The sequence below is a fragment of the Mus pahari genome, chromosome 1 (assembly GCF_900095145.1).
Source record: "Mus pahari chromosome 1, PAHARI_EIJ_v1.1, whole genome shotgun sequence".
Taxonomy (NCBI): Eukaryota; Metazoa; Chordata; class Mammalia; order Rodentia; family Muridae; genus Mus; species Mus pahari.
The window spans coordinates 8,436,811-8,461,881 of NC_034590.1; the positions used below are offsets into that span (position 1 = coordinate 8,436,811).

Below are 25,071 nucleotides of genomic sequence, written 5' to 3' on the forward strand. Positions count from 1 at the left end.
ACCTACCTCCTCACACACCTACCTCCTCACACACCTACCTCCTCACACACCTACCTCCTCACACACCTACCTCCTCACACACCTACCTCCTCACATGTGGCTCTGAAGCTTTGCTAGTGCTCTCGCTGCCAAGGTCTTCAGATAAAACTCCTGCAGAAAATCAATGTTAAAATTTCCAGATTATTTATATACCACATACATACACACATTTTTGGTACCCAAGGTAAAGCAACTTTTACATGCAGAATTATGTTAAGAGTATAAATTTCAGCTGGACATGGTGGTGCACCCACAGATAAGTAGAGAGACTCTGTCTCAAAAAAACAAAACACAAAGAAAATAAATTTCATTAAAACTCAGGTTATCTAGTAGTAAATATTAGAAGAAACTAAAATGCACATCATTTAGGAAACTGACACAATAATCTAAACGACAATAAACTTTCAAAGAAGAGAATCTAGCAGGCAAGTGCAGGTGCTCTTGCAGAGGCACCATGATGCACTGCTGGTGGACGGGCGTCCAGGCGTCCAGGCCTGCTGAGCCCTCAGCCTGCAGGCTTCCAGAACAGGCCAGCACTCAGACAGAACAACTGCTGAGCAAACATTCTCTAAGACAACAGAATTTAGACTATATCTAAAATACTTAAAACAAAACAAAGCTCTAGATTTGCACAAGGCAAAAAAAAAAAAAAAATCAGTTTTAATCACAATAGCACCTACTGAAAAACAACCTTACTGTTCTCAAAAAAAAAAAAAAAAAAAAAACCCTGGTAAAAACTAAACACTAGTAATTTATATTATAGAATATAAATAACAATTAAACCACCCCACTGGCTGCGATGCTACAGACTGGAGGAAGCTGCAGTGTATGTGGCATGCTTCCAACTCAGCAAAACTGGCAGTGACAGGAGCAAGAAGAAAAAGCTGGGTCACTGGGGAGGTTCTGCCAACTTCTGGCCAGTAGATGTAAGTGTGGACGGTCCCTTCACTGGCTAACACTCCCCACAGAGACAGCCACACTGTTCAGCGCTGTCCATGTGGGCTGCTCTCTCCATATGGGAAAGTCACAACTTGAGCTTAAGCTTCCTTTCAACACAGGCACTAACCAGGCTTCTGCTTATCCGAGTCCACCTGGGAACCAGCTCCTCGCTCTGTACCTCTGTCTCCTTGCTGAGTGTCCTGCAAACACCCGGTGTCTTCTACTGTTGTAGGTACTCTGGACAGAAGAGGCAGAGGTTAAATGGATTTGAGGAGACTCTGGCAAGAGGGTACAGACACTAAACTGCTCAGGTGCATCCTGGAGTCTGTGTGGGCTACAGACATGGGAGTGCAGGCTAGTTAGCTTTGCTTAGTGTGTTCTTGCGGCAACCCAGCACTCAGGTGGGAGTGGGGTAGGAGTGGGGTGGGTGGACACCTGATCAAAGAAAGATGCTCTCCCGCTTGCTCAGCTGGCCTTTCCTTCAAGCTCCTTGAACTGGGAAGAGGAGCACATGCAGCTTCCCCACTCACACGGGAGAAGAGCACAGGCACAGAGCTAGTTTCTCCTCCTCCCCACCTGCCTCCTCCAATGTCTTTCCCAGAACCTACATTATTACTAGTTTAGGTCAACTTCTAGAAATACTGTTTTCATAAAATGTAAGTATCAGTGGGGTAGGGGCAGGGAGGTGGATCTCTAGCTCTGAGGTCAGTGAGGCAGGAAGGTCTAGAGTAAGATGTGGCTTCAAAAAAAAAAAAAATGCCATTCACATCTTTATGCACAGAAATCCACTAAATCCAATACAGTTCCCTTTCATTTTTGCCTATTAGCTAATTTAGAGATTACCTCATTCAGGTGACTATTTTAAAAAAAATTTTACACACACACACACACACACACACACACACACACACACACACACACACACACTGCAGCCAAGAGCAGTGGCACACACCTTTAATCCCAGCTCTGGGAAGGCAGGGGCAGGCAGGTCTCTTGAGTTCAAGGACAGCTTAGTGTACACAGCAAGTTCTAGGACAGCCAGGACTATGCATAGACCTTGTCTCAAAAAATGTAAAAATATTTATCACTAATCTTTTGGCTCGTTAAGTAGATAATCAGTTGTCTTAGTTAGGGTTTCTGTTGCTGTGACAGAATACCTCTACCAAGAGCAAGTTGGAGAGTAAAGGGTTTATTTCAGTTTACAGTTCCACATCACAGTCCATCAGTGAAAGAGAGAGAGCAGGGCATGAACTCAGGCAGGGCAGGAACCTGGAAGCAAGAGCCAATGCAGAGGCCGTGGAGCAGTATCCATAGAGAGCTGGGTCCTCCCTCCCCCATCAATCCCTAAGAAAATGCCCTACAGGCTTGCCTACAGCCCATTTTATGGAAGTATTTTCTTAATCCAGGTTCCCTCTTCACAGATCTGTCTAGATTTGTGTTAAATTGACAAAAACAACCAGCATAGAAGTCATGTTGTTCAAAATAAAAAACAAAAAGGTTGATACCAGGGAATACTCCCTTGCAACCCCTCTGCCCAATTCCTGTCCTTATGGATGACAATGCAATTCACTGTGCACAGGCTTTTAGAGAGAACTTAAGCTTACACCTGCATGACAGATACAGACATCTGTGAAGAGAACAAAGGCTTACTTTGTCTCTGGAGACTTCTGATCTGTTTATATGAACCTAGTCTACAACCCTGGAACTAACTGGCAGAGGTCCTCCATCACTGCCTCCACCAAAGCACTGCCCTCCCTCCCTCCCATACTGGATACAAGCATGCTCACCCACTCCTGTCTGCCCCTTCCTCTTTACATGCCTTATCTTCAACCTCACTCCAAGGCCAGGGGCTCTTCTAGCTGCTTCCTCAGTACAGCTTGTCCTTTCAGTGACCTTAAAACATACCATGTCCTAGAGAAAACACTGGGCCTTTTCTCTAATGAGCTGGCCCCACCCAAACATCTCTTCTTACCCACGGCATCAACGCTGTCATTGCATCTTAGAATCCCAATCCCTGTCAGCCCCTCAATCCTGTGACCTCACATCAGGCAGAACCTAGAACCTCCTCCTCTTCCTATCCCAGGGGCCATCCCCACCTGCCTACCAGTCTCTCTGAGCATCATCCTATCTCCTCATTCCCACCTGCTGCTTTCAGTTCTGAATACCTTGGAAATTCCCACAGCCTAATTACACAGGCAGAAATACCAAACCTGCCTACTCTTGGCTAATGGGCCACACTTGCCTGGCTCCTGATTTCTTCTCAAAGGCTCTCTTCTCATAGCCCTAAAGTTCCACCACCACCCTCTATCAGAATCTCCCTAAACTTGAAAATCTAAGTGCTATGTAATAGGAGTCTTTTTCCAGACCACTACATCCTATCCCTCAAAGGTCCTGCATCTGTCTCTGCCCTGCCCTTGCTCTGACTACAAGCAAGTTAAGATTCACTCTGCTCAATTCCAAGGCTGTAGTGTGAAGAGAGCTTGCACAACTCTGCCCAGAGCTAAGGAATAAATCTCACCAGTAATAGCATCCTCATTGTTAAAGAATACCTTATAGTAATAGGAACGTTTCTTGTTTCTTTGAAGTATGAGGAAAACCACTAGTATCCTAATTCCACAAATATCTAAGTTGCTTCAACAAAAACTAAAGTCATTTCACATTACAAACTATTTTATCTTTGCCAGATTCTATGGCCACCTTCCCCTTCATCTTTAATTTAATAACCTTCCAAGGTCACCACAGTGAACCCATAGGCCAACTGGGTCCTCACACCATGGCCTGGGCTCCAGAAACATAGCAAATTATTCCAAGAATTGACAAAAGAGATGATATGATGTTAAATCACTGTTCAGCAAAGGACACAATCACTAGAGTGAATAGAAAGCCTACAGAAATGGAGAAAGGTTATTGCCAGCTACACATCAGATAGAATGTATAAAGCATTGCAAAATTTAAACACAAAACAAATTATCCACTCGGTAAATGAATTGGTAAACTGAAAAAAAAAATACAAATGGCCAACTAAATACTTGGATAATGTGTTTATCCTTAGAGGTCAGGTAAATGCAAATTACAATTGCTTTGAGGTTCCATTTCACTCTGTCAGAATGACTATTAGTAAAAAAAAGAGACCTCAAATTCTGGGGAAGATGTAGTTCCCATGGTTGGCATCTAAAATGTGCAGTCACTATGGAAATCAGTTCACAGGTGCTCAGAACTTAACTTAGGTCCTCTGTAATACAAGCAAAAAAGGGAGGGAGGAGGGCAAATATGGGATGGGAGATTGGCGGAGAGGTAACCAGGAAGTGGGATATCATTTGAGATGTAAACAAATGGAATGATTAATAATAATAATAATAAATCCTAGACATGATACTAAAGTTAAAAAAAAAAGTAGCCCTCTCTCCAGCCAGTGCCCCCTGCCTCCATAGGTTTTACTTGCACATTCCTGCTGGCAATAAAATGAAGCAGAGTAAGCAATAACTCACAGTTATGAATAAGAAAGTAGATTGTAATAGCATAGAGGGTAGATATCTGCCCAGCTCTAGTGCTGTTTAAGGCTTATTATAAAAATAAAGGTTGTGTATGTCTTTTATCCGGGAACTAAGTGGCTAAAGGGGGATTGTGATTAAGAATTCCTACAACAGACTGGATGGAAAATACCTTTACACGCTTTTGCAAAATGTGATTTGCCACCATTTTTAGGGATTCCAGAATGGATTTGACCAAAGGCCAACATCCTAGTCAGTATTTAATTAAAGTCTGCTTCAAATTTATAGTAGTGGTTTTATTCTCCAACAGTGGGACTAACACTTCCCAGAGTGATTTCACTATACATGGTTATTTTTAAGATTGCTCAATTTTTAACCCTAAGAGCTGCCCCTGGGGTCATGAGAGCAGGAGAGCCGGCCCTGCTCCTTGCCAGCTGCGGCACTCTAGTGCGTGGGCTCCATATCTTGCCTGGGCAGCAGTGGAGCTGGCCCTGGTGTAGCAGGGGTGTGGGTTAACTGACCCTTGGAGGGTGTGAACTCTGGCAAGCTGGCCCCAGGGTCATGAGAGAGGGGAAAGATGACCCTGCACTTCCACAGCTACAGTGCTGGGTAAGCTGCCTGGAGCAATGCTGGAGAGCTCACCCTTGGGTGTGGCTGTGGGTACTTGGAAGCCTCCCTCACCAGCGGCATACAAGATGAGCTTGAGGACATGCTCAGAAGGGACATTAAGAGTGAATACTTAGGGGGGCTGGTGAGATGGCTCAGTGGGTAAGAGCACCCGACTGCTCTTCTGAAGGTCCAGAGTTCAAATCCCAGCAACCACATGGTGGCTCATAACCATCCGTAACAAGATCTGATGCTCTCTTCTGGAGTGTCTGAAGACAGCTACAGTGTACTTACATATAATAAATAAATAAATATTTAAAAAAAAAAAGAGTGAATACTTAGATCAGCAGCCCCACACACAGTATACATCAATCGTATGCTCAGTGTGTGATAATATAGCCAGAAATGGAGCAGAAAAGCACGTGTGTTTTCCACTCAAATGAAGTACAGAGCCAGGGAGCCCCATCTCTGTTCTTCCCCAGTGTCCTCACACTGTACTTTGAGTATACCTGAGTGTACTGTCACTGCACACTGTGTTATCTGCAAATAAGATGTCAACAAAGTCCTTTCTGTAAAAGAAACAATGAAAACAATATGCATGAGACTTGCTTCTATCACTCCAGCAACACTAGAGGGGTAAGCTTTGTGTAGGACAACAAGACGCCCTGAACCCTGAAAGCTCTTAGGTATGTTTTCCAAAAGGAGACAGAAATGCACTTACGTGGTCTGGCCTGAAAGGTCCTCAAAGGCTGGCAGTTTAGCTCCTTTGTATAGTTTTTTCAGTTGTTCTAGGTGTTCTGAATTATCAATACCCATTCCCATGGATAAAATTTCAGCTCGAACATTATAATCAATGATAGAAGTTTTTAGATTTGAAAGTTTTGTAACATGCACCTTCAACCAAAGGGGGGAAAGCAATATTTGTAAGCATCACATTCTGAATCTTGACTGGGTCACTAGCATTCTCACAGCCTCTTGTCCTCCTAGATGCACTCAGCTATCAGTCTCAGTGTGCAAGGCTTCCTGCAGCAGCCAGGTATCTTATCACTGAGCTGATGGTAGACTCCTGTCAAGACTCGCCTCATCCTGACTGCAGGGTTCTGGGTTATGGGCAGACCTGTGGTATGATGATACCTTAGTGGACAGCAATCCAGGAGGCTGTAACCAGATACAAACCTTTCGTGCTTGCTTCCTTCTTCTTTTCCTTTGGCCTCCTTGACAAGGCTTGGATTCCTCATGTGAAAGGACTCATCATACCAAGGCTCCGAGTCCTGAGTTCTACACCATTTTGTCTACTTGTCTTTTCTCTAGCCAAAGTATTTCAAGTTATGCAATTTAAGGAAGACTTGCTATGAAAACCCACAACAGTGAGATTCCTGTGTAGAGAGGTGTGGATAGAGGTCAGGTGCTCCCTTCTGTGGAAGGACAGGTATGGGGACAGGCTGGCCTGCTGAGCACACATTCCAACTGAGGGATGCACATAAGAGTCTCCCTTCACTTAGTGAGGAGGAGGAGAAGGAGGTTGCTCTGGGAAGGCAGGCTGAAGTGCTGCTCCCTTTGGTATGTCAGTGGACACCGGTGTCACTTCACAGCTGTGGAAACATGTTTTCAAGTCGGTTTTCTTTTTTGTTTCTTCCATAGAAACATTCATTTTTATGTGTATGGATGCTTTGGTTACATGTATAGCTGTGCATCATATAGGTGCCTAGTACCCACAGAGGCCAGAAGAGAGCATGAGATAGTTGTGAGCTATCATATGAGTTCTGGGAATACCGCCCTCCAGAAGAGCATCAACGCTCTTAACCACTGAGCCGTCCTCCAGCTCCGCCTTTTTGCTTCTTATTCTGATTGTATTAAAAACAAACAAACAAACAAACAAACAAACCATAAAACCATTGCTTAATAAAGTTTCCTTTTTTTCTAAAAAGAATTATAATCCTAATTATGATACTACTTTAGACTCCTAAATCTCTCCACTTACCTCCTTTAATAATTGATATTTTTCTTTCCTAAAATGACTTTTTTCTAATTCATAAATCTTGTATTTAACTCTCCTTTAATGTGTTAAAGCTTCCCCAACCATATGAAATTTATTTTCAACAGATGGGAATTGAATTTCTTTAAATATTTTAAGTAATCAAAACAAGTGAGGTTTGTCTGATGCAGCAGAATTGTGAAGAATTCATGAGGTGCAAACAGAAAGGGACAGTGTCAGCAAAGACATCCAGGCCTCTGAGCCACATGTCACGGGGTCACATTTTCTCTTCCACGTTGGCACTACAGGGTCTTTTTTTCCACATGTGGAACTCAAGGGTACAGTATGGCCTTCGCACTTCGTGGGGGTTCAACAAATGCATGGTGAAGCAATGGGGCAGAAGAGGTGAACACAGGAACAGCTCTGAGTGCCATGGACCAGACTCCTCATTAGTGACTGCCCTGCATGCCCCAGGGCTTTAGGAATTAGGAAAGGCAAGCATTCGGGCTACAGACTCTGATCTGTGACTTCTTAAATAAGTTGGGCAGCAGGCTCAGAAACCTATGCAATGATCTGAGATTTATAATCCAAATGGTAAAAAGAAGAACCACTGTAAATATTGGAGAATGCCACGTGCAGTAAGAAAAGGTTCATGAACTTAAGTTACAGTACAGATGTGCATTACACACAATGCCCACATGCACTGTCATGAAAAAATATCTTACCACACAAAAACAAAACCCGTACCAAATTCATGACCCAAATAACATGAAAAGTATCTCCCCTATCACAAAACCTCAACTAAACCTCCATGTCTAACAATTGACTAGAATCCTTTGCATCATTTCTGTGGCTATCCAAGCACATTTCTTTCAAAGAAAACCCAGACACTTACTTACCATTGGATCAATCCAAAGGGTATTTCCCAAAGCCAGTACTACTTTAGCATCATGCATTTTCCCAACAATTTTATGATGAATGTATCTAGTAACCTGAAAAAAAAATCCCTTTGTTATTCAACTGAGGCTTTAGGCAAGCAAGCTTCTTACCCTACGTATGCCGTATGGTACACAGTACATTGAACACATTGCATCTGCTTCTCAGAACAGCTCTATGGGGTCAGTCTCCTTTCTTATCAAAGGTGAAGCAGAGTTTAACAGAGCAGGTGTACATAGGTTCAGGAACTTGCCCAAGACTGCATGTGAGTTCTGACAGCAGGAGGAGGCCTGGGCCTTTGGACCTGTCATGCTGTTTCTCACTACAGATAGTGGACCCATCTCCTCTGTCAACCTTCAGCACATTACCTCTTTCCTCTCAGGAAGGGCCACAACAGACTACTGACTGATTTATTTCTCATGCTATTTTAATCCCTAGAAAGCAGGACAGGAGAGAGTTGGCCCTTGTCGTGAGATGGTTTCAATGCACCTGGGACAGTGAGTGGATTGGGAACAACTCAAAGGAGAGCTTGTCCAATGTGCTGTCTAGTTTTATATCAGTTTGACACAAGCTAAGTTATTTGAAAGGAGATTGAGAAAATGTCTCCATTAAGATCTGGCCATAAAGGCATTTTATAAAATTAGAATTGGTGGATTAGGATTGATGAGGGAGGCTCAGCCCATTGTGGGAGGAGCCATCCTGAGGCTGGTGGTCCTGGGTTCTAAAAGAAAACAGCCTGACTAATCCAGGGGAAGCAAGTCAGTAAGCAAAACCACTCCATGGCCTCTGCATCAGCTCCTGCCTCCAGGTTCATGCCCTGCTCCCTTCAGTGATAGACTACAGTATGGAAGTTAAGCCAAATAAACCCTTTCCTCCAGAACTTGCTTTTGATCATGGTGTTTCATCACAGCAATTTTAACTCTAACTAGGACCTCCCATTTCTACAGAAGGTTCTCTTCAGTGAGACTCTTGGTCAAGCCATCTTTACAGACCAAAGGTTTCACAAAGGACAAGGACTATGATCTTCCTGATGTGCAGAACTCAGCATGGCACCTAACATACAGTGTACATTCAGTAAATTCTTATTAGAACAGAGGAGGAAGATTTCCAGGTGGAAAAGGCTATCAATTAAACATAAGACTTCAAGATTGCATCTAAATCAATACTGACCCACTGCCTAGGTAGTGTTTAGTCTTGTTGAAAACACAGCCAGTTTCCAGCTTACATCATAATGGAGGATCTCATCTCCCATTAACCAGCTTCCAACAATGTAACCTTCTGGAATCAGGCGCATTGTCATAAACAGAACTCATTGTTTTGGAATAAACAGGCCTGTCTATCAGCCCCAAACCTATCTTAGACTGCCACATGACTCTGAGTGAAATGGTCCTCAGTGGTACATTGCATGAACAGGCATTTTTCTTTGCTGTTGGTACCCTAACTGGTTGATGACATTCTTGGGATCCCCTGTATCTTTATGACCTGTTCTGGCACGCTTTCCCCTCTCCCTTCTCCCTAGCCCGTCCGTGTGTGTCTCTGTCTGTCTGTCTGTCTGTCTGTCTGTCTGTCTGTCTGTCTGTCTGTCTCTGTCTCTGTCTCTCTCTCTCAATCTATGCTCCCAATCCTGACAGAATCATTTGGCCCCTCCAGGGAAAGTCCATAACCTGTGGCCCTATTTTGCACAGGTACTCACACTGTCTTCTTTTTCAAATTGACTCCACTCTAAGACAGAACACTAATGGCTCAGGCTACATTGCCACAAGTCCTTGATGCCTTTCGTGTGGTAATAGAGCTCAGTTACAGTGGTGCACAGTAATATTAGGGACCTCAGGAAATCATGCTTTTAATGACCTAAAATTATCAGGCAAAGGCTTGAATTTTAGACTCACATAAATACCAGGAGCTATAGTCTCAGTTACTCATGAAGCTGCCCCAGAGGGCTGTTTGAATCTAGGAGTTCAACACAGTGAGACCTCATGTTAAAAACAAAAACCCCTCTACATATGGAAACTCAAACTAAGTAGCAATTTTGTTTATGTTCTGGGTTAAATGTCCTGCCAAAGCCATAAAACATAAGAAGCGAAAGTAACCCACCTTTGGGTTCCATTCAATTTCACTGTCAGCTGGTTTAACCCTACAAACAATGAACTCCACAGCCTGAGGGGGCAGAGTGTGGAACTTCTCTGGGAGCAGCAGCAGCTGGTCTCTTGTGATGAGCTTGGTCCTGCCTTCATCTATGAATTTCACCAGGACACTCCCCAAACCCCAGGTGTCTTCCTTCTGGCTCACCTCCAACACCTGAACCCTAAAGAACAGCAGGGACATCGGGTAATCCAAAAAGCAAGCCTCCTTATTCTGCTACACTGAAGTTTGCTCTACAGCAGAGGAGTCCTTAACTGACAGACTGTCTAAAGCACACACAACCATAGAACAGGCAGCACTTCTGAAAAGAACAAACCCTGTATCTGATACCATAACAAAAGTTAACACGGGGGAGATTCTGGGTTCTGAGAGGAGGCTAAGAGTGCAGGCCATGTGCAGAAAGGTAGGCGCAAATCAGCACGTGGGTGGGAGGCTGGGCACTAACTGTGCCATCCACTGAGCTGGCCTTAGACAACTTACTCAACCCGGCCATGGCTCCTCTTGCTTTTCTGTAAAGTGAAAGCAGTGCCTCGTCTATAGGAATCTGGGAGAAATTCAATGAGCTGCAAGGAGTGTGTATGCTACACAGTGATGGACCAATAACTATTTGGAGTATTATGGCCACTGCACTCTGTGCTCAGGAGCTAGCATGGTGTAGCACATCTGTAGTGGAAGTTTTGAGTGCTGTGTAAAAGCACCACTTTCCTGGGGTGGGGTGGGGGGAGGTGGCAGGCTCAAAGTTCACACACTCCATAACAGGCACTGGTGAGAATAAGCATCCAACACTATTTAAATTACTCACGTCTCACAACTGTAGAGAGGAGATTACAGATTATTTACCTCTGGAAAAGTGTTTTTTCTTCTAATCCATACAACCCCAAATTCTCCACCTTTTCAGCAGCCTTTTTATTACTGGACTCCTTAAAATATTCATTCATTTCTGCATTAAGAGTTTCATAAAGATCCACATGTTTATCAATTATACGACCAAAGTAATTGGTTGCATTTGAAATGTAAAAAGGTATTACCTGAAATAAATAAATGAACACATGTAGAAGACAATGACAAGCAACAGCTGCAGAAGTCAGTCAGCACAACAGGACCCCACGGGATGCACAAAAGACAGAAGGATAAGCAGGAAACAGGCCAGACACTGGACCAACACAAGAGAACTACCACACACAAATAACCAACTTAACAGAGGACATTTTAGAGAAAGTTTCCATCTTTCAAAAACTTCATTTTAGGTCCCAAAAAAAAGATGCTCAGCTGCTAGGGGAGGTAGTTGCACACACTCGATGGCCTAAGTTGGATCCTTGGATTCTAGAGCCTACAAAGGAGACTATAAAGAATGACCTTTGACCTCTGACCTGTACCTGTGCACTCACATGTATACATACAATAAATAAATTAAAAACTTTGTTTTAGTGATGTTCACTTTTAGTTTAGTCCTTTGCTCACTTTATTTATTTATTTATTTATTTATTTATTTATTTATTTATTTATTTATTTATTATAAGTACACTGTAGCTGTCTTCAGACACCAGAAGAGGGTGTCAGATCTCATTACAGATGGTTGTGAGCCACCATGTGGTTCCTGGGATTTGAACTCAGGACCTTCGAAAGAGCAGTCAGTGCTCTTAACTGCTGAGTCATCTCTCCAGATCCCCTTTGTTCACTATTTAATTGAAATTATTATATAGCTACTTAAAAACTGCATGTGTATTTTAAAATTTTTGTATAGGTAAATATGTTGGACACACTACCTCACACACCCCAATCCCCCACCCACCCTTTTCTTGCCCTCCTCCCTCCTGTTTATCCTCTTTGTTACCCTAGACAATTCCACTGCTACTTTTCTTTAATGTATACACCCATGATTTTATATGAAATCAACAGGGGAAATATATGATATTTCCCGTTCTGAGAATGGCTTAATTCACTTAGTATGACTATCTCCCAGAACATCCATTTTTCTGTAAAACACAGAACTTAACTCTTCTTTACTGCTAACAAACATAGACTGTTGATAACAATTCTCCCACAGCAGCCCACATGAAACCTCCTGCCACTATGGAAGCTGGCCAACAAGGGAGTTTCAGGCTAACCAGAGTTACGCAGTAAGACCTTATCCAATGAAGCAATAACTGAAAGATTATTATTTTATATAAAAGAAGAAACTACAATGTATTGGGGTTATATATTAAGCACTAAAGGGAAGCAGGTTCAACAGGCTCTAGAATCACTCCTCAGTACTGTCCCCTAGAAAATACCAACATGAATCTGAATTAGGAAAACTTAAAAATGAGTTAACAAAATTAGAAATTAAAGAAAAAAGCATGTCAATAATGAAACCCTATTAGCTTGGAATGGTAGCCCCTCAAAAAGGTACATAAATATCCTCCTCAGTAAGGCTGGGTCAACAAGACGCCCAGTGCATAACAGCGCTCACCCTTGAAGCCTGAAGGCCCAAGTGTGAGCCCCACCCTATCTGTGTTAAGAAGACACATGTGGTAGTGTGCACACAGAACAAGGTGGAGGTAGAGAAGGAACACTGGCACTAGATAGCCTGGAGTCAACAAGACAGAAACAAGAGCATCCCTGTATCAACAAGGCAAAAAGCTGTCCTTTAACCTCTATATGCAAACTATGGCTTTTTTCTCCATGTTTCATATGAATGGTATTCTCTCTCTCTCTCTCTCTCTCTCTCTCTCTCTCTCTCACACACACACACACACACATACACAGACATATAGATATAAAATTTAAATACATTCTAACATCCAAAGTCACTATGAGCATGACATTATTTGAAAAAAAAATGTCTTTGCAAATCCCATTAAGTATCTCCTCATTAGGATCCATGCAATTGTGCTTTACATTAGAGGAATCCTTAAATGGCAGACGATTTAAAGCACACGCAAGCATGTAGCAGGTAGTACTTCTGACTACTATACATGTTCTGGGAGGGGCAGCTTTAGACGACTGGGTGGACCTTCCACATGGTGACAAGCACTTTTTACTTTTAATAGGGAAACAAAGAGGAGAAGCCTACTTAAGGAAAGAAGCAGCGACCTAAAGAGCGGACTAAGGGAGATGCAATTCCAAACCAAGTCATGTCAAGCTGGAGGGTTCCTGGGGATAGCAGGCAGCAGGGGCAGGGAGGGACAACACAGACAAGGACAGACTCTCCTGCCTGGGCTGAAGGCTTGCCCATGCTGGGATAAACTGTGGGCCCAGAGCTCTCGTGTGAGTCACCAACTGCAGGGATCTGTTACAGCAACCCCAGGAAGCTAAGGCGACACACGGATAGTGGTTAATTGTCTCTGATGCTTTAAAAACTGTTTTCTCTAAGAGCATGGCTCCTGGCAAACCCTACATGCTCCAGAGGAGGGCATACTTCCAAAAATATGTGGGCAGCACAAACTGGACTCCTCAGCTTCGTGTTGCAAGAAGGACAACAAGTCAGGTGGGTAAGAGGGTGAAGCTGGGAGGAGGTAGAGGAGCGGGATAAATATGATCAAAACATGTAATAAAACTCTCAATAAAACTAATAAAAAATTAAAACAAAAAGTTTTCATGAAAATAACTGTTAACACTGCTAACCAGTAGGCAAAAATACTAGCAGAACTTACCCTAATATGTCCAAACACTGGTAGTGTTTCACTGGATAATTTCCTTGGGATGTCCATTTCTGGATTAATGTGGTGCCGGTCAGGACAGATCCTTTTGTCTCTGGGGATAGAAAAGGACTAGATTTTAAAACAAGAAGAAAATACGTTAACACGGTTGGTCTGGTGCTGCTTATTTGTAGAATTATGCTTTAGCATGTATTCTAATACTAAAGAAATACTGGCTTCTCAAGATGTGAATGCTGCCAACAAGCAGATACTCACATAAACTAAGTGATGCTATGTGAACCTTCTCCTCAATTTAACTGGTCAATAAAAGGCTAGAGACTGTGACTGGGCAGTGGAGGGAGAGAGAAGGGACTAGAGGATAGAGTGAGGGTGTTGCAGGTGTGGGGGGGAGGAGAAGGAGGAAGAAGAGAAGAAGGAAGAGGAAGAAGAGGAGAAGAAAGGAAGGAAGGAAGCAAGGAAGGAAGGAAGGAAGGGAAAAAAAGAAAAGAGAGAAAGGAAGGAAGAAAGAAAGAAGTAAGACAGAGGCAGCTGCCATGAGAGGAGATGGACAAAGAGCACGTAGCCAGGAGAAACAGCATGTGACAAGGAACTTTATAGCTGGAGAATTAATAGAGCTCCAAACCTGCCCAATCTAGGCTTATGGCTTATAAATAAAAATACCTGGATTGTATGTCCTTTATATGGGCTAGCTAGGATTATAAATTCATCCCGTATGTTACGACATCTCCAGGAAACTGACCTGCAGCTACAATTAGGAAAGTTTTACTGCAAACATGTAAATGCCAAGCAGCGAGACTGAAGAGGGTACTAACAGTGCTTTTTCGAGATAGGGTTTCTCTGTATAGCCCCGGAACTCACTCTGTAGACCAGGCTGGCCTTGAACTCAGAAATCTGCCTGCCTCTGCCTCCCAAGTGCTGGGATCAAAGGCGTGTGCCACCACGCCCAGCTCCTCTACTCTTTTATCAACCCTGAACTCAAAGAACAGAAGAGCTCTTCATTATTTCTTGAGACATTTTTATTTTTTTTTATTTTTTTATTTTTTTTGGCTTTTCGAGACAGGGTTTCTCTGTATAGCCCTGGCTGTCCTGGAGCTCACTCTGTAGACCAGGCTGGCCTCGAACTCAGAAATCCACCTGCCTCTGCCTCTCGAGTGCTGGGATTAAAGGCATGCGACACGACGCCCGGCTGACATTTTTATTTTTTATTTTTTTTTAAAGATTTATTTATTTATTTATTTATTTATTTATTTATTTATTTATTATATGTAATTACACTGTAGCTGTCTTCAGACACTCCAGAAAGAGGGCGTCAGATCTTGTTACAGATGGTTATGAGCCACCATGTGGTTGCTGGGATTTGAACTCCGGACCTTTGGAAGAGCAGTTGGGTACTCTTACCCACTGAGCCATCTCACCAGCCCCGACATTTTTATTTTTTAAGTTTAGTGTTTTTATTTTATGTGTATGGACATTTTGCCTACATATATGTCTATGCACACATGCATGCCTACTGCCCAAAAAGGTCAGAAGAGAGCACTGGGTCCTCTGAAACTGGAGTAACAGATTAACTGTGAGCTGTCACTGGGGTGCTAAGAATCCAACCTGGGTCCTCTGGAAGAGCAGTCAGTGCTCCTAACTGCTGGGCCACCTCTCCAGCCCCTCCCCTCAAGACACATCACGATAATCTAAAAAAGACCAATTAACCTCTAAGATACAAACCTCTCTTTTACTATGTCACCCAAAAGAGCACACACATATTCCCTAAAAACATGCAAGAGAATGTTCATAACACAGTACATAACAGCCCCACCTGCAAACTACCACAGACCCATTAACTCAAAGTAGATACACACATGACAACATAGTCACAGGACACATAAAGCCACAAAATGAAAATATAAACTGAAATACACCTTTTCTTCTCTAAGTTTCTTTGGTCAGAGTATTTTACAATACCAACAGAAAAGCAAACTAACACAATCAATACTCACTAGTAAATTAATGTAAAAAGAAAATAGGGTGCACGCACAGCATTGTAACATTCAGTTCTGGAGGAAAATGAGGTCCTCTCATTTGTAGCAAATGGAAGAAATAAGTAAAACAAACCAGTCACAGAAAAACAAGTACTACATGTCTTCTTCCATGTGGAAACCTAAAAATTAAGCACATCAGCCGGGCGGGGTGGCGCACGCCTTTAATCCCAGCACTCAGGAGGCAGAGGCAGGCAGATTTCTGAGTTCGAGGCCAGCCTGGTCTACAGAGTGAGTTCCAGGACAGCTACAGAGAAACCCTGTCTCGAAAAACCAAAAAAAAAAAAAAAAAAAAAAAATCAAGCACATCAGAAAGTAGACCTGTGATTGCTACAAACTGGAAAGGGCATGTGGGAGGTTATGAGAGCAAGGTTAGACTTGGCCAGTGCATTGTATGTAAATGTATGGAACCATTACTCTGATTCATATGTATACTATGTGTCACTTAAAAACCCAAAGCTTGCCAGTGCTAACATCTGTAGGTAGGTAGTCACTTCTGGAAGACCATGTGGGATCCTCTGTGTGCTCCTTTTATATTGAGTGGGTTGACACAGGGAGATAGGTGTATGATAGTTTCATCAAGGAGCAAGTTTATTACCTATGAATTTCAGTGCATGACACTACTCAAGTTAAAAAGCATTGACTTACTTGCAAAAGCCAAAAGCTTTAAGATACGGACAAAGAGGTCTTCTGGCCTTCTTATCTTCTTTGGCTTCCAGGACCCCTGCTGTAAACTCATACAGCTCTGATGGAATCTTGGCATCTGCTCGCTCCAAGTATCGCAGGACACCAACAGCATGGCCTGCACTCCTCTCCGTCAGCAGCAGGACAGATTTAGTTTTCTTATCTCCCTGCTCTGCAGGTGAGCCCTGAAAATTGGGAGTGCATAAAGGATGTACATCATCCCTGCCAATCTGATCTCACTCCATAAAGCTTTGTAGGGTCTGAATTTGCCAGTAGGTATGTATACACACACACACACACACACACACACACACACACACACACACGCACGCACGCACGCACGCACGCACGCACGCACGCACACACACACACATGCACACACACACACACAGTGCAACAAGAAATATAATAAAAAAAGATTAAACCTGTTCAGTTAAACTCTGAAAATGATCAGACATGCAATACAGGCGTCCACCAAAAATTTTTGGTGAGGAAGGAAAGCTGAAGTGAACCACGCACGTGGCATCGGTGATGGCCAGGAGTGGTATGCAGTCATCTGTTAAGGCTGGAGAGAAGAACTTCCATAAGGTCCCCTAAATGGATGTTTCTGCATGAACTCTGATAAACAGGCCAAGTACCCACATTGTACACCATGTTTCTGTACTACATTTTGCTTCCTTATTTGAGGTGAGGGACTGAGTCAGGCCTCATACCTGCTACGACAAAGCTCAACCACTAATCTACACGCAGTATGCATCACACTTTTAATATGCAAACTTTCTTTCCCCCCTCTCCACCCCTGCAAAATGCTAGCGCGTACTGATAAAATTCCAGAGGACAGTAGTCTCTCTCTTAGCTTGAAAAATTCCTTCCTCTAGCATAAATCAGGCTACTCATAGAGTTTTTCCCCTTGCTCTGTACATCTTGACCTTTATATTTCTATTATTAACCTTAATATCATTACAGATGTGTACATGAATGAATGGATAGATGGATAAACAGACAGATATACAGACCAACATAGGCTTTCTATATAGGTGAACCCAAACTGCAACTCCAGCAAGAACTCTGCCTGCTAAGCTGAGAGCCCTGGGGTACCTAAATTCACCTTTTAAGAAGGAGATTAATTTTCACTTTAAATTGAATTCTGAAACCTTAAAAACTATGAGACGTCTGAGTATGAGAAATATAAATTAAGGAATGATCCCTACTGCCCAGCCTTGTCTAAATAGAAACAAAAGTACTTACTTAATACAATGTGGGAGCCAGAACTTAACTTCTTCTTCCACTGCTCCAAAATACTTTTTAAATTAAAAGCCATTTCTTTATGCATTTTCAAGCAAAATATTGAATTGCTTTCTACTACCTAAAGATGAAATCAAAGTCATCAGTTCACCACCATGCCCATGTAAGCCCAGCGAATGGATCTACTGGTAACTACTAGTGTCAAGTTTGGATTCACAGCACAAGTATAAACCATCCCCAAGGCTCTACAGTTTCCATCTAAAGACCTGCTTTAAGTGAAACACTATTTGCTAAACTATTTCTCTTTTAGATAACATGAGTGTCTGTGCACATGTACACGTGTGTATATCTACATCAGATACGTGTGCTACCCTTAATGAGGCCCTTTAAGCTGTATGCTGTAGCTTATTACAATGGAAAGAAAGACATGGTGCTGAGGTTTTCATTTTGTATTTGGCTTTGTTTCTATACTTTAGCATGGATATTTATAGAATTAGCTCCAATAGGATAAATCTTACAACAATGTGTTTGGCTCTTCTTCCTACGATGTAGATGACATTGGTTTTCTCACGAGTACTGATGCTCATGTGTTTTCACCAACCAAAGCTTGCACACTTCAGCTGCCATGGCCACACGGCACTGCTCCTCCTCTAGACTAGAGCCTGTGCCACACGGAGACTGCATCTCCCTATCCCTCTCTGCTCTGGCCCCCACCAATGGTGGGGATGCCCCAGTGTGAGGGCAGGCTTACCTTACATACAACCTCTGTCTCTGCGACAGAACAGGTAAAGATCAAGGTCTTTTGGGCCTGACTTGGAACAAAGTCAAGAACGTGGAGTAAAGTAGAGGTTTTCTCGCACTCCAGGCACAGATGCACTACCTGCCAATGGACACAGAGACAGGTGGTTTCTGAGGTGTCAAACAAAGCATTGGAGCTGCACTTCTCCCAGAAAGATTATACTTGTAATAGGAAAGAATGCAAAGGAAATGAGTATAAATGTAACTCATGTTTACAAATTTGAGGACGAAACCATAGTGATCATCTAACATATTGCTCTATTAAATAATATGCATGAGACTGTGGGTATAAACATATGTGTATTTATTGATATATATCAGCCCTTCCCCATCACCTGCTGAACATTGCCATAGAGGGCAGCCTCCTCAAGGGCGGTGATCACGACGTAGGGGTCCTTCATGACCTCTCTGACTAGGTGGTCTATGTGTCTGTTCCAGTGAACACCCACGGCTACAATCTGGTGTGGTGCAGACTCCCGCTCCTCCACTTCAACATTTTTTTTAAAGTTATCTAATATGGCAAACATCTGAAAAATTAGTAAATTTAATCTTTGTTTCAAAATAGAGTAAATGATTAGCTAGAACACGGAATTCAGGGACTTTCTAGCTGAAGTTTTTAGCGTGTTGACTTTCCAAAAATAAAAAGGAAAAATTATTTTCATCAGAAGAAAATTCATAGTCAATCAATAAACACTGTAACATTCCACTGGGATGGAATTAAGCCACAAACAGCATCTTGGTTATAATGTTTGTGACAAGGGATTAGCATGCTTATGTTAAAGACTTTTAAACTCACTTATGGAAAAATGACCCTATCAAATAAAAACAACCAAATAACACATAGATGAATAGATTCAATGATCAATTTGCATTAATTTTCACTCTTACTAGTCAAGGAAATAGGAATTAAGCAAATAGGAACCCGCTGTTTACCAGTTGGCATGGAAAACAAAGCAAAATACAAGGCAGGCCCCAGTTTCTGCAGCGCAGACAAGCAGTGTGCATGGTGCGGTGGTGCGCTGCCGACAGCAACAGACTGCCCACTGCTCAGACAGGCAGTGATGCAAAGCGGACCGTCTAAAAACTAGCCCTGAAATGTACTCTACGGCTTCAAAGGAGACGCAGAGAGACAACGCCTGCGCGTGCCTGGGGCTAGCACCACTCCCAAAAACACTGTTCTGGTTAGCTTGTCAGCTTCTAACAAATGCCTCAAAAACCTCAGAGGATATGGCTCGGCAGGAGAACATTTCCCTAGCATGCACAAGGCACAGGTTTAAAATAAGCTGTTACAAGCAATGACAATCATGCTACAGAATAGTATAGCACTATTAACTACAAAGTTTACATTTTAAATCAGTGAGGAGCTGCCACATTTCAGAAACATTCACAGTTATAATGAATAACAGCAGGAGACACCCAGGGTGTCCATACTCACTTGCTCATTAGCTTCAAAGAACAGTACATGCACTTCATCCAGAACCAGGTGGCAGAGTCTAAGAAATAACAAGCTTTGGTATGTAAGAAGTCTCAGAAGGCTGTGTGGCGTTGTGACAATCACATCACCTACATTTAGAAAGAAAACAATGAACATCTTTTAGGTTTTCTATAGGTTTCTCCAGTATGTCCTTCACCACGATTCCACTTCCTTCTCAGCAGCCATTCTCTACTGGGTGAGAAAGGCAAGCAGCCCGTCCACCCTGTCTGAGACAGCACAGATGACCACACCCCCAGCTGCCAGGGCTCGGCTTGCCTGAAAGGCACATTTCCTAGGTCCTGTGCTCAGTATCTGGCAGTGAATGTTCGTTAGTATATGACAACTGAAATCATTTCCTCAGAAATTTGAGTCAAGACCAAACCTTCACCACTGATACCCATTGGTAACTAGGAAGTCAAGACCAATGGCTAGTCACTGAGGTCCCAGCTACTTAGGCAAGCTCACTGACTTCTGCAAAGAAAACCAAACAGCTTGGAAAGGATGCTTACACCCCCTTGGAAGCTTCATATTTTTGGCTTCATCTTTGTAAAGTCCAATTGTTAATAACACAGGATGAAGAGGCCTGGAGGATATGCTATAGTCTCCCAATAACTCAAAAATAAACTGAGCCTTTTTCCACCCAGGACACACGATGACTGCAAGAGGCTGCAAAGACAAACAGATTCAAATGATTTTGGACAGTTGTTAGGAATCAAACATAGTATATGTGAGACATCCAGACCATCTCCTGGCACAGAGTAAGTCTTTAGCTATTGTCATCATACAGATGAGCAGAGATATCATTTCACTAGAGTGGGTTTAGAAACACTGAACTAGTTCTTAAGCTGAGCTAACGCATTCCCTAAGTCTTTTAAACCTTAACATACTTTTACAGGTAGGGCCACAGGGTAAGAGTCTGAGAAACAGAGGTGAAGTTGCTCCTCAAGGCTGCACAGCCAATAAATACATCAGCAAGAAACTAAGAACCCAGAAGCTTGGCTCCATTTCCTGCTCCTAAGCACTAGGATGGAAGAATGGCTTGAAAGAGCCTTGTCTCTTCCCTAGGAAGCTCTCATCAGCCGCAGACTCCCCAGGTGGCCTGCCTGCCTGCCAACACTTACCAGGCATTATGTTTCATTCTGACATGAGCCTAGTCCCCTCCTTCCTCTAGGAAGGTGCAGCCAAGTGCAACTTCTCCACAGGCCTGAAAGCAGGCTGCCCATGGAGGCAAGGAGAAGACAGGAGACACAGGAGTAAGGGCTAGCTGTCACAGCTGGGGCTCTGCCTCAGCACAAAATGGCACTTCCACTATCAGCTGGGCTTAGCTACTTGCTAACCTAATTTAGGGGTGTAAATATATCCATTGAAGTCAATACATAACTAGTACAAATTCTAAAGATAAATCATCACATTGCATGCATGGTAGGATTAGGAAAAACAAACAACAAAAACACAAAACCCAGTATGCTTTTAAACTCTGGACACGCATCCTTGTCACACGTGCTTTACGGTGCATGGTGGGACCTTCTGTACTGCATCTTTTGTGCCATGTTCTGGGATGGAGGTTTTATAACAACTGTTCTCTAGATAGCCAAATTCCAGTGAAGCACTACCCACCACCAGTTTGTCCTTATGTCCCATTTCTCTCCTTTCATATCCATGGGGAAAGATTACTAAACATTGTGGTGTGCTATCAATCATAGCATGGAGAATTACAACAGAAACCGAACTTCTAGTCACATACTCACCACTGGTCAGTTAAGCCAACAGCTTCCCATGTGACACAGTAAGAAGACATGGTCTGACCATCTCATCCAGCTGGGGTGACAATTATATGAATTATGCTAAGATCATTTTACAGACTCTGTATTCAACTCTAAAAGCCACGACTCTAGGGTCCAGCTGGGGCCCATGGATGGACACAGGAAGAGTCACCAGGGACTTTGTGACACAAATAACACTAAGAAAGCAAAGGCTACTTTTAATAATCCAGGTTTATCTGTTCAAATACAGTCTTAATGTGTATCCAAGGCTAACCTCAAATCCACTATGTAGCCCAGGCTGGACTCAAACTTGTAATCCTATGCCTCAGTGTCCCAAATATTTGGAAAACAGGCCTGTGCCACCAAGTCAGACTGATAATTCAGCTTCTATTTTATCGGTTTGGGAAATTTTGAGTAATATAATCTTTTTTTTTTTTTTTAACCAAACAAAACAGACATAGATGTGCCATTTGGAAACAAACATTTAATCCATTTCAAAAATGATCTCCAACTTACTCCATTTCTACTTGGTAATGACTTGTAGCAGCCCCCCATCTGCAAAATCGTAAGCAGTGGTGGCAGGTACAACAATGGGTCATTCCCACAGTGAGAAATGACAACCACATCACAGCCACGTGCAATAGGAGGCCAGGAGTAAGATGCAGTGTGGCTGGGTCCCAGGAACTTGTTTTTCTGAAGAGCCTACAGAGAAGATGGTGGAGGTAGAGGAGAAAAGAAAAACATAAATGACAGAAAAAAACCTTCCATCTCAGAGCTCCACGCACCTCACTCTCACCACTAGGAGCCCACACACATGGCTTACTCTAGTGTTCTCCTAAGACTTAATATGAATTCTGTCTGCATGGATGCTTCCCAAGTATCAAGTCCCTATTTTAAAACTATTGGTTCTTTGAACCTATTAAAAGGTCTACTGAGTAGCCAGCCCCAACCAGATGACTAAAACATACTGCAACAAGGCTTTGTCTCCTAGTCCCTTAATAATCTGTCAGCCCATCTGCCTCATTTGATTTTTGAGACAGGATCTTGCCAGGCTAGAGCCCCAGACTTTTTTTTTCCCCATATGAAGGGGTGTTCTGGCTGCATGTGTTGTTTATGTACCATGTTCATGTCAGAAGAGGGTCACAAGATCCACCGGAATTGGACAGACAATTCTGAGCCACCATGTGGGTGCCGAAACCCAAACTGGGTCTTCTGCAAGAGCAACAAGTGCTCTAGACTGTAGAGCCATCTCTCCAGCCCCAAACTCCTCTTGCCACAGCTTCCACAGGTACTGGCATTATAGACACACGCCATCTTACTTACCTTAACCTTTTAAAAACACATGCTTTTATTGGCATACTATTCTCTTCACCTATCACTAAAACCAGAATGTTTCAGAAGTCTTCGACCAAAAGTACAATTTCCCAAAAGACACTGAATTCTCTATGCTACCCTTCTTCCCAAAGCCCTGAGCTTCCAGCGGAGCTGAAGGGCCATATCGAAGCTTGTTCCTTTGCTTGCAGCTCACTCATCATCATTCTTGACACTCTTGTGGAAAAGAGACTTCAGTAGTTTCTGGACAAGGGATAGAGGAAGTACATTTTCTTGAGATTTTACAAACTTGAAAAGCTATTTCTACTTACACAGTTCACTGAGAACCCAAGTATAGACCTATTTGTAGGGCTGGAATGACCAAATGCTCAAGTCTAAGAACCCTAGAGCAGCTGGGTACAAGCCTGAGATCATTCTGAAACCTGACCTCTGGTGGGATCACTTCTTCCACAGTAACTTTCATGAACTCTGTATCTGAGTTCAGACAGGTCAAAGCCATGTGCTTACCCAAAGTCTGTCCATTTGTGCTAGTTAGGGACTGTCAACATGGGAATTCATGTCACTTGGGTCCACAAAATGTTCACTGTCCCTCCTCAAGAGAACCTCCTGACCTGCTCCTTTTATCTAGCAATCTGATTTTTCAGACCTTAAATTAAACCCGAAACTATATTCTTTCGTCTTTGTTCTCTCCATTCACTTGATCTTCATACCTCACACCTACTGCTTATAAAGATGCTTTTGTTCCTTCTTTCTCTGTGGTTTCTCAGTGTTCCTGTCCTTCAACTTTGTGTGTGCTGAGAGGGTTTCATGTAACTCTAGCTGTCCATGAATTGATCTTCCTGCTTCTAATCTCCCAAGTACTGAGATTGCAGGTATAAACTCCATCAGTTCCCCATTTAAAGTCTAGGTCTGGTCCTTTTCTTCTTGTACATTAGGCTGTGAATCCACAGGGATCAGATCCAGCAGCTCAGCTCTTCTGTTAGCTCTTACAAAGTACTTCTCTGGCTGGACTAGGCAGGAGCCCCAGCTGAACCCAGATACACTCATTTTTGGTTTCCTTTCCCCCTCATTTTCCTGTACATGTTTCAATCAGCTCTCTAGAATGTATGTTCAATCAAGACACATACTGATTCTCTTGACATGGACCATGCTTTTTTACAACAATGCCAATAGCATTCCAAGTGTTTGCTGTGGCAATCTTCATGGAGAATTCCCTTATGAACAGTACCCCTTCCCTTGATGTCTTCAACATCAGCCTTTTTGCAGATTTGGAGATGTGGTCACAGCACAGCTGCTTCCTTCCTCGAGACCTGGAGACCATCAGTGAGTGAGTAACAGCTTCCCATTCACTAGAAGGGCTAGGGACACAACCAGCAAACAGGGGTTCCTCCTCTCCCTTTGTGTTTGTCACTATGTTCAATTATGGCAAGATCCTGGTCCAGCTGAAAGGAAGTCCCTGCACCCAAAAGCAGAAACACAAACAAAAACCTTGTTGCTGTTAAATGGATGCAGTATCTTCTTGTATCTCTGGGAATAGTTTCTCTGTTAGAAATCAAGTCTCATTATGCTGCCCACTCTGACTCCAAAGTCCTGAGCTCAAGGAATCCCGTGCCTCAGCCCCGAGTCTCTGGGAGCGCAGGCCATAGACCTGCACCCAGGGACGCCTACGTCCTAGCAGTCTCTACTCCCTGCACAGAGATTGGTTTGGTTTCTCCTTTTTTAGGTGAAGGGTTGTCGTCAGAATGTCTACAGTCAGCAGTTTGTTCACACTGAAAAGAGACACTATCCTGACCAGCAGATCAGATGGTGAGGCAAATCCTGTCATCAGGAATCCTAACACCGCAGGAAGACAGGGTGGCAGGCAGGCAATTCTGACTGGGACAGTTTTAAACAGTATGAAACTCTCTCCAGAAAATGACTCTAGTTATCTCCCACTTAGAATAATACACACTGGTAGGGCACATTCAAGAACAGAC

At 43.0% G+C, this 25,071-nt stretch overlaps 1 protein-coding gene across 1 annotated transcript in view; it reads right to left on the reverse strand.

The window, feature by feature from the left end:
• The window catches only part of Tdrd12 (tudor domain containing 12), a 68,814-nt gene that overhangs the window by 2,969 nt on the left and 40,774 nt on the right, over positions 1–25,071 (reverse strand). Inside the window, exons 13-27 of the mRNA XM_029546163.1 lie at positions 22,280–22,465; positions 20,510–20,666; positions 19,962–20,089; positions 18,862–19,053; positions 18,480–18,608; positions 17,732–17,849; positions 16,909–17,048; positions 16,448–16,668; positions 13,764–13,863; positions 10,969–11,156; positions 10,081–10,291; positions 7,950–8,042; positions 5,797–5,969; positions 1,106–1,215; positions 87–150 (exon numbers count right to left, since the gene is read on the reverse strand). Coding sequence (XP_029402023.1) covers positions 87–150; positions 1,106–1,215; positions 5,797–5,969; positions 7,950–8,042; positions 10,081–10,291; positions 10,969–11,156; positions 13,764–13,863; positions 16,448–16,668; positions 16,909–17,048; positions 17,732–17,849; positions 18,480–18,608; positions 18,862–19,053; positions 19,962–20,089; positions 20,510–20,666; positions 22,280–22,465 — 2,210 coding nt within the window. The remainder of the gene's footprint in view (positions 1–86; positions 151–1,105; positions 1,216–5,796; positions 5,970–7,949; positions 8,043–10,080; positions 10,292–10,968; positions 11,157–13,763; positions 13,864–16,447; positions 16,669–16,908; positions 17,049–17,731; positions 17,850–18,479; positions 18,609–18,861; positions 19,054–19,961; positions 20,090–20,509; positions 20,667–22,279; positions 22,466–25,071) is intronic.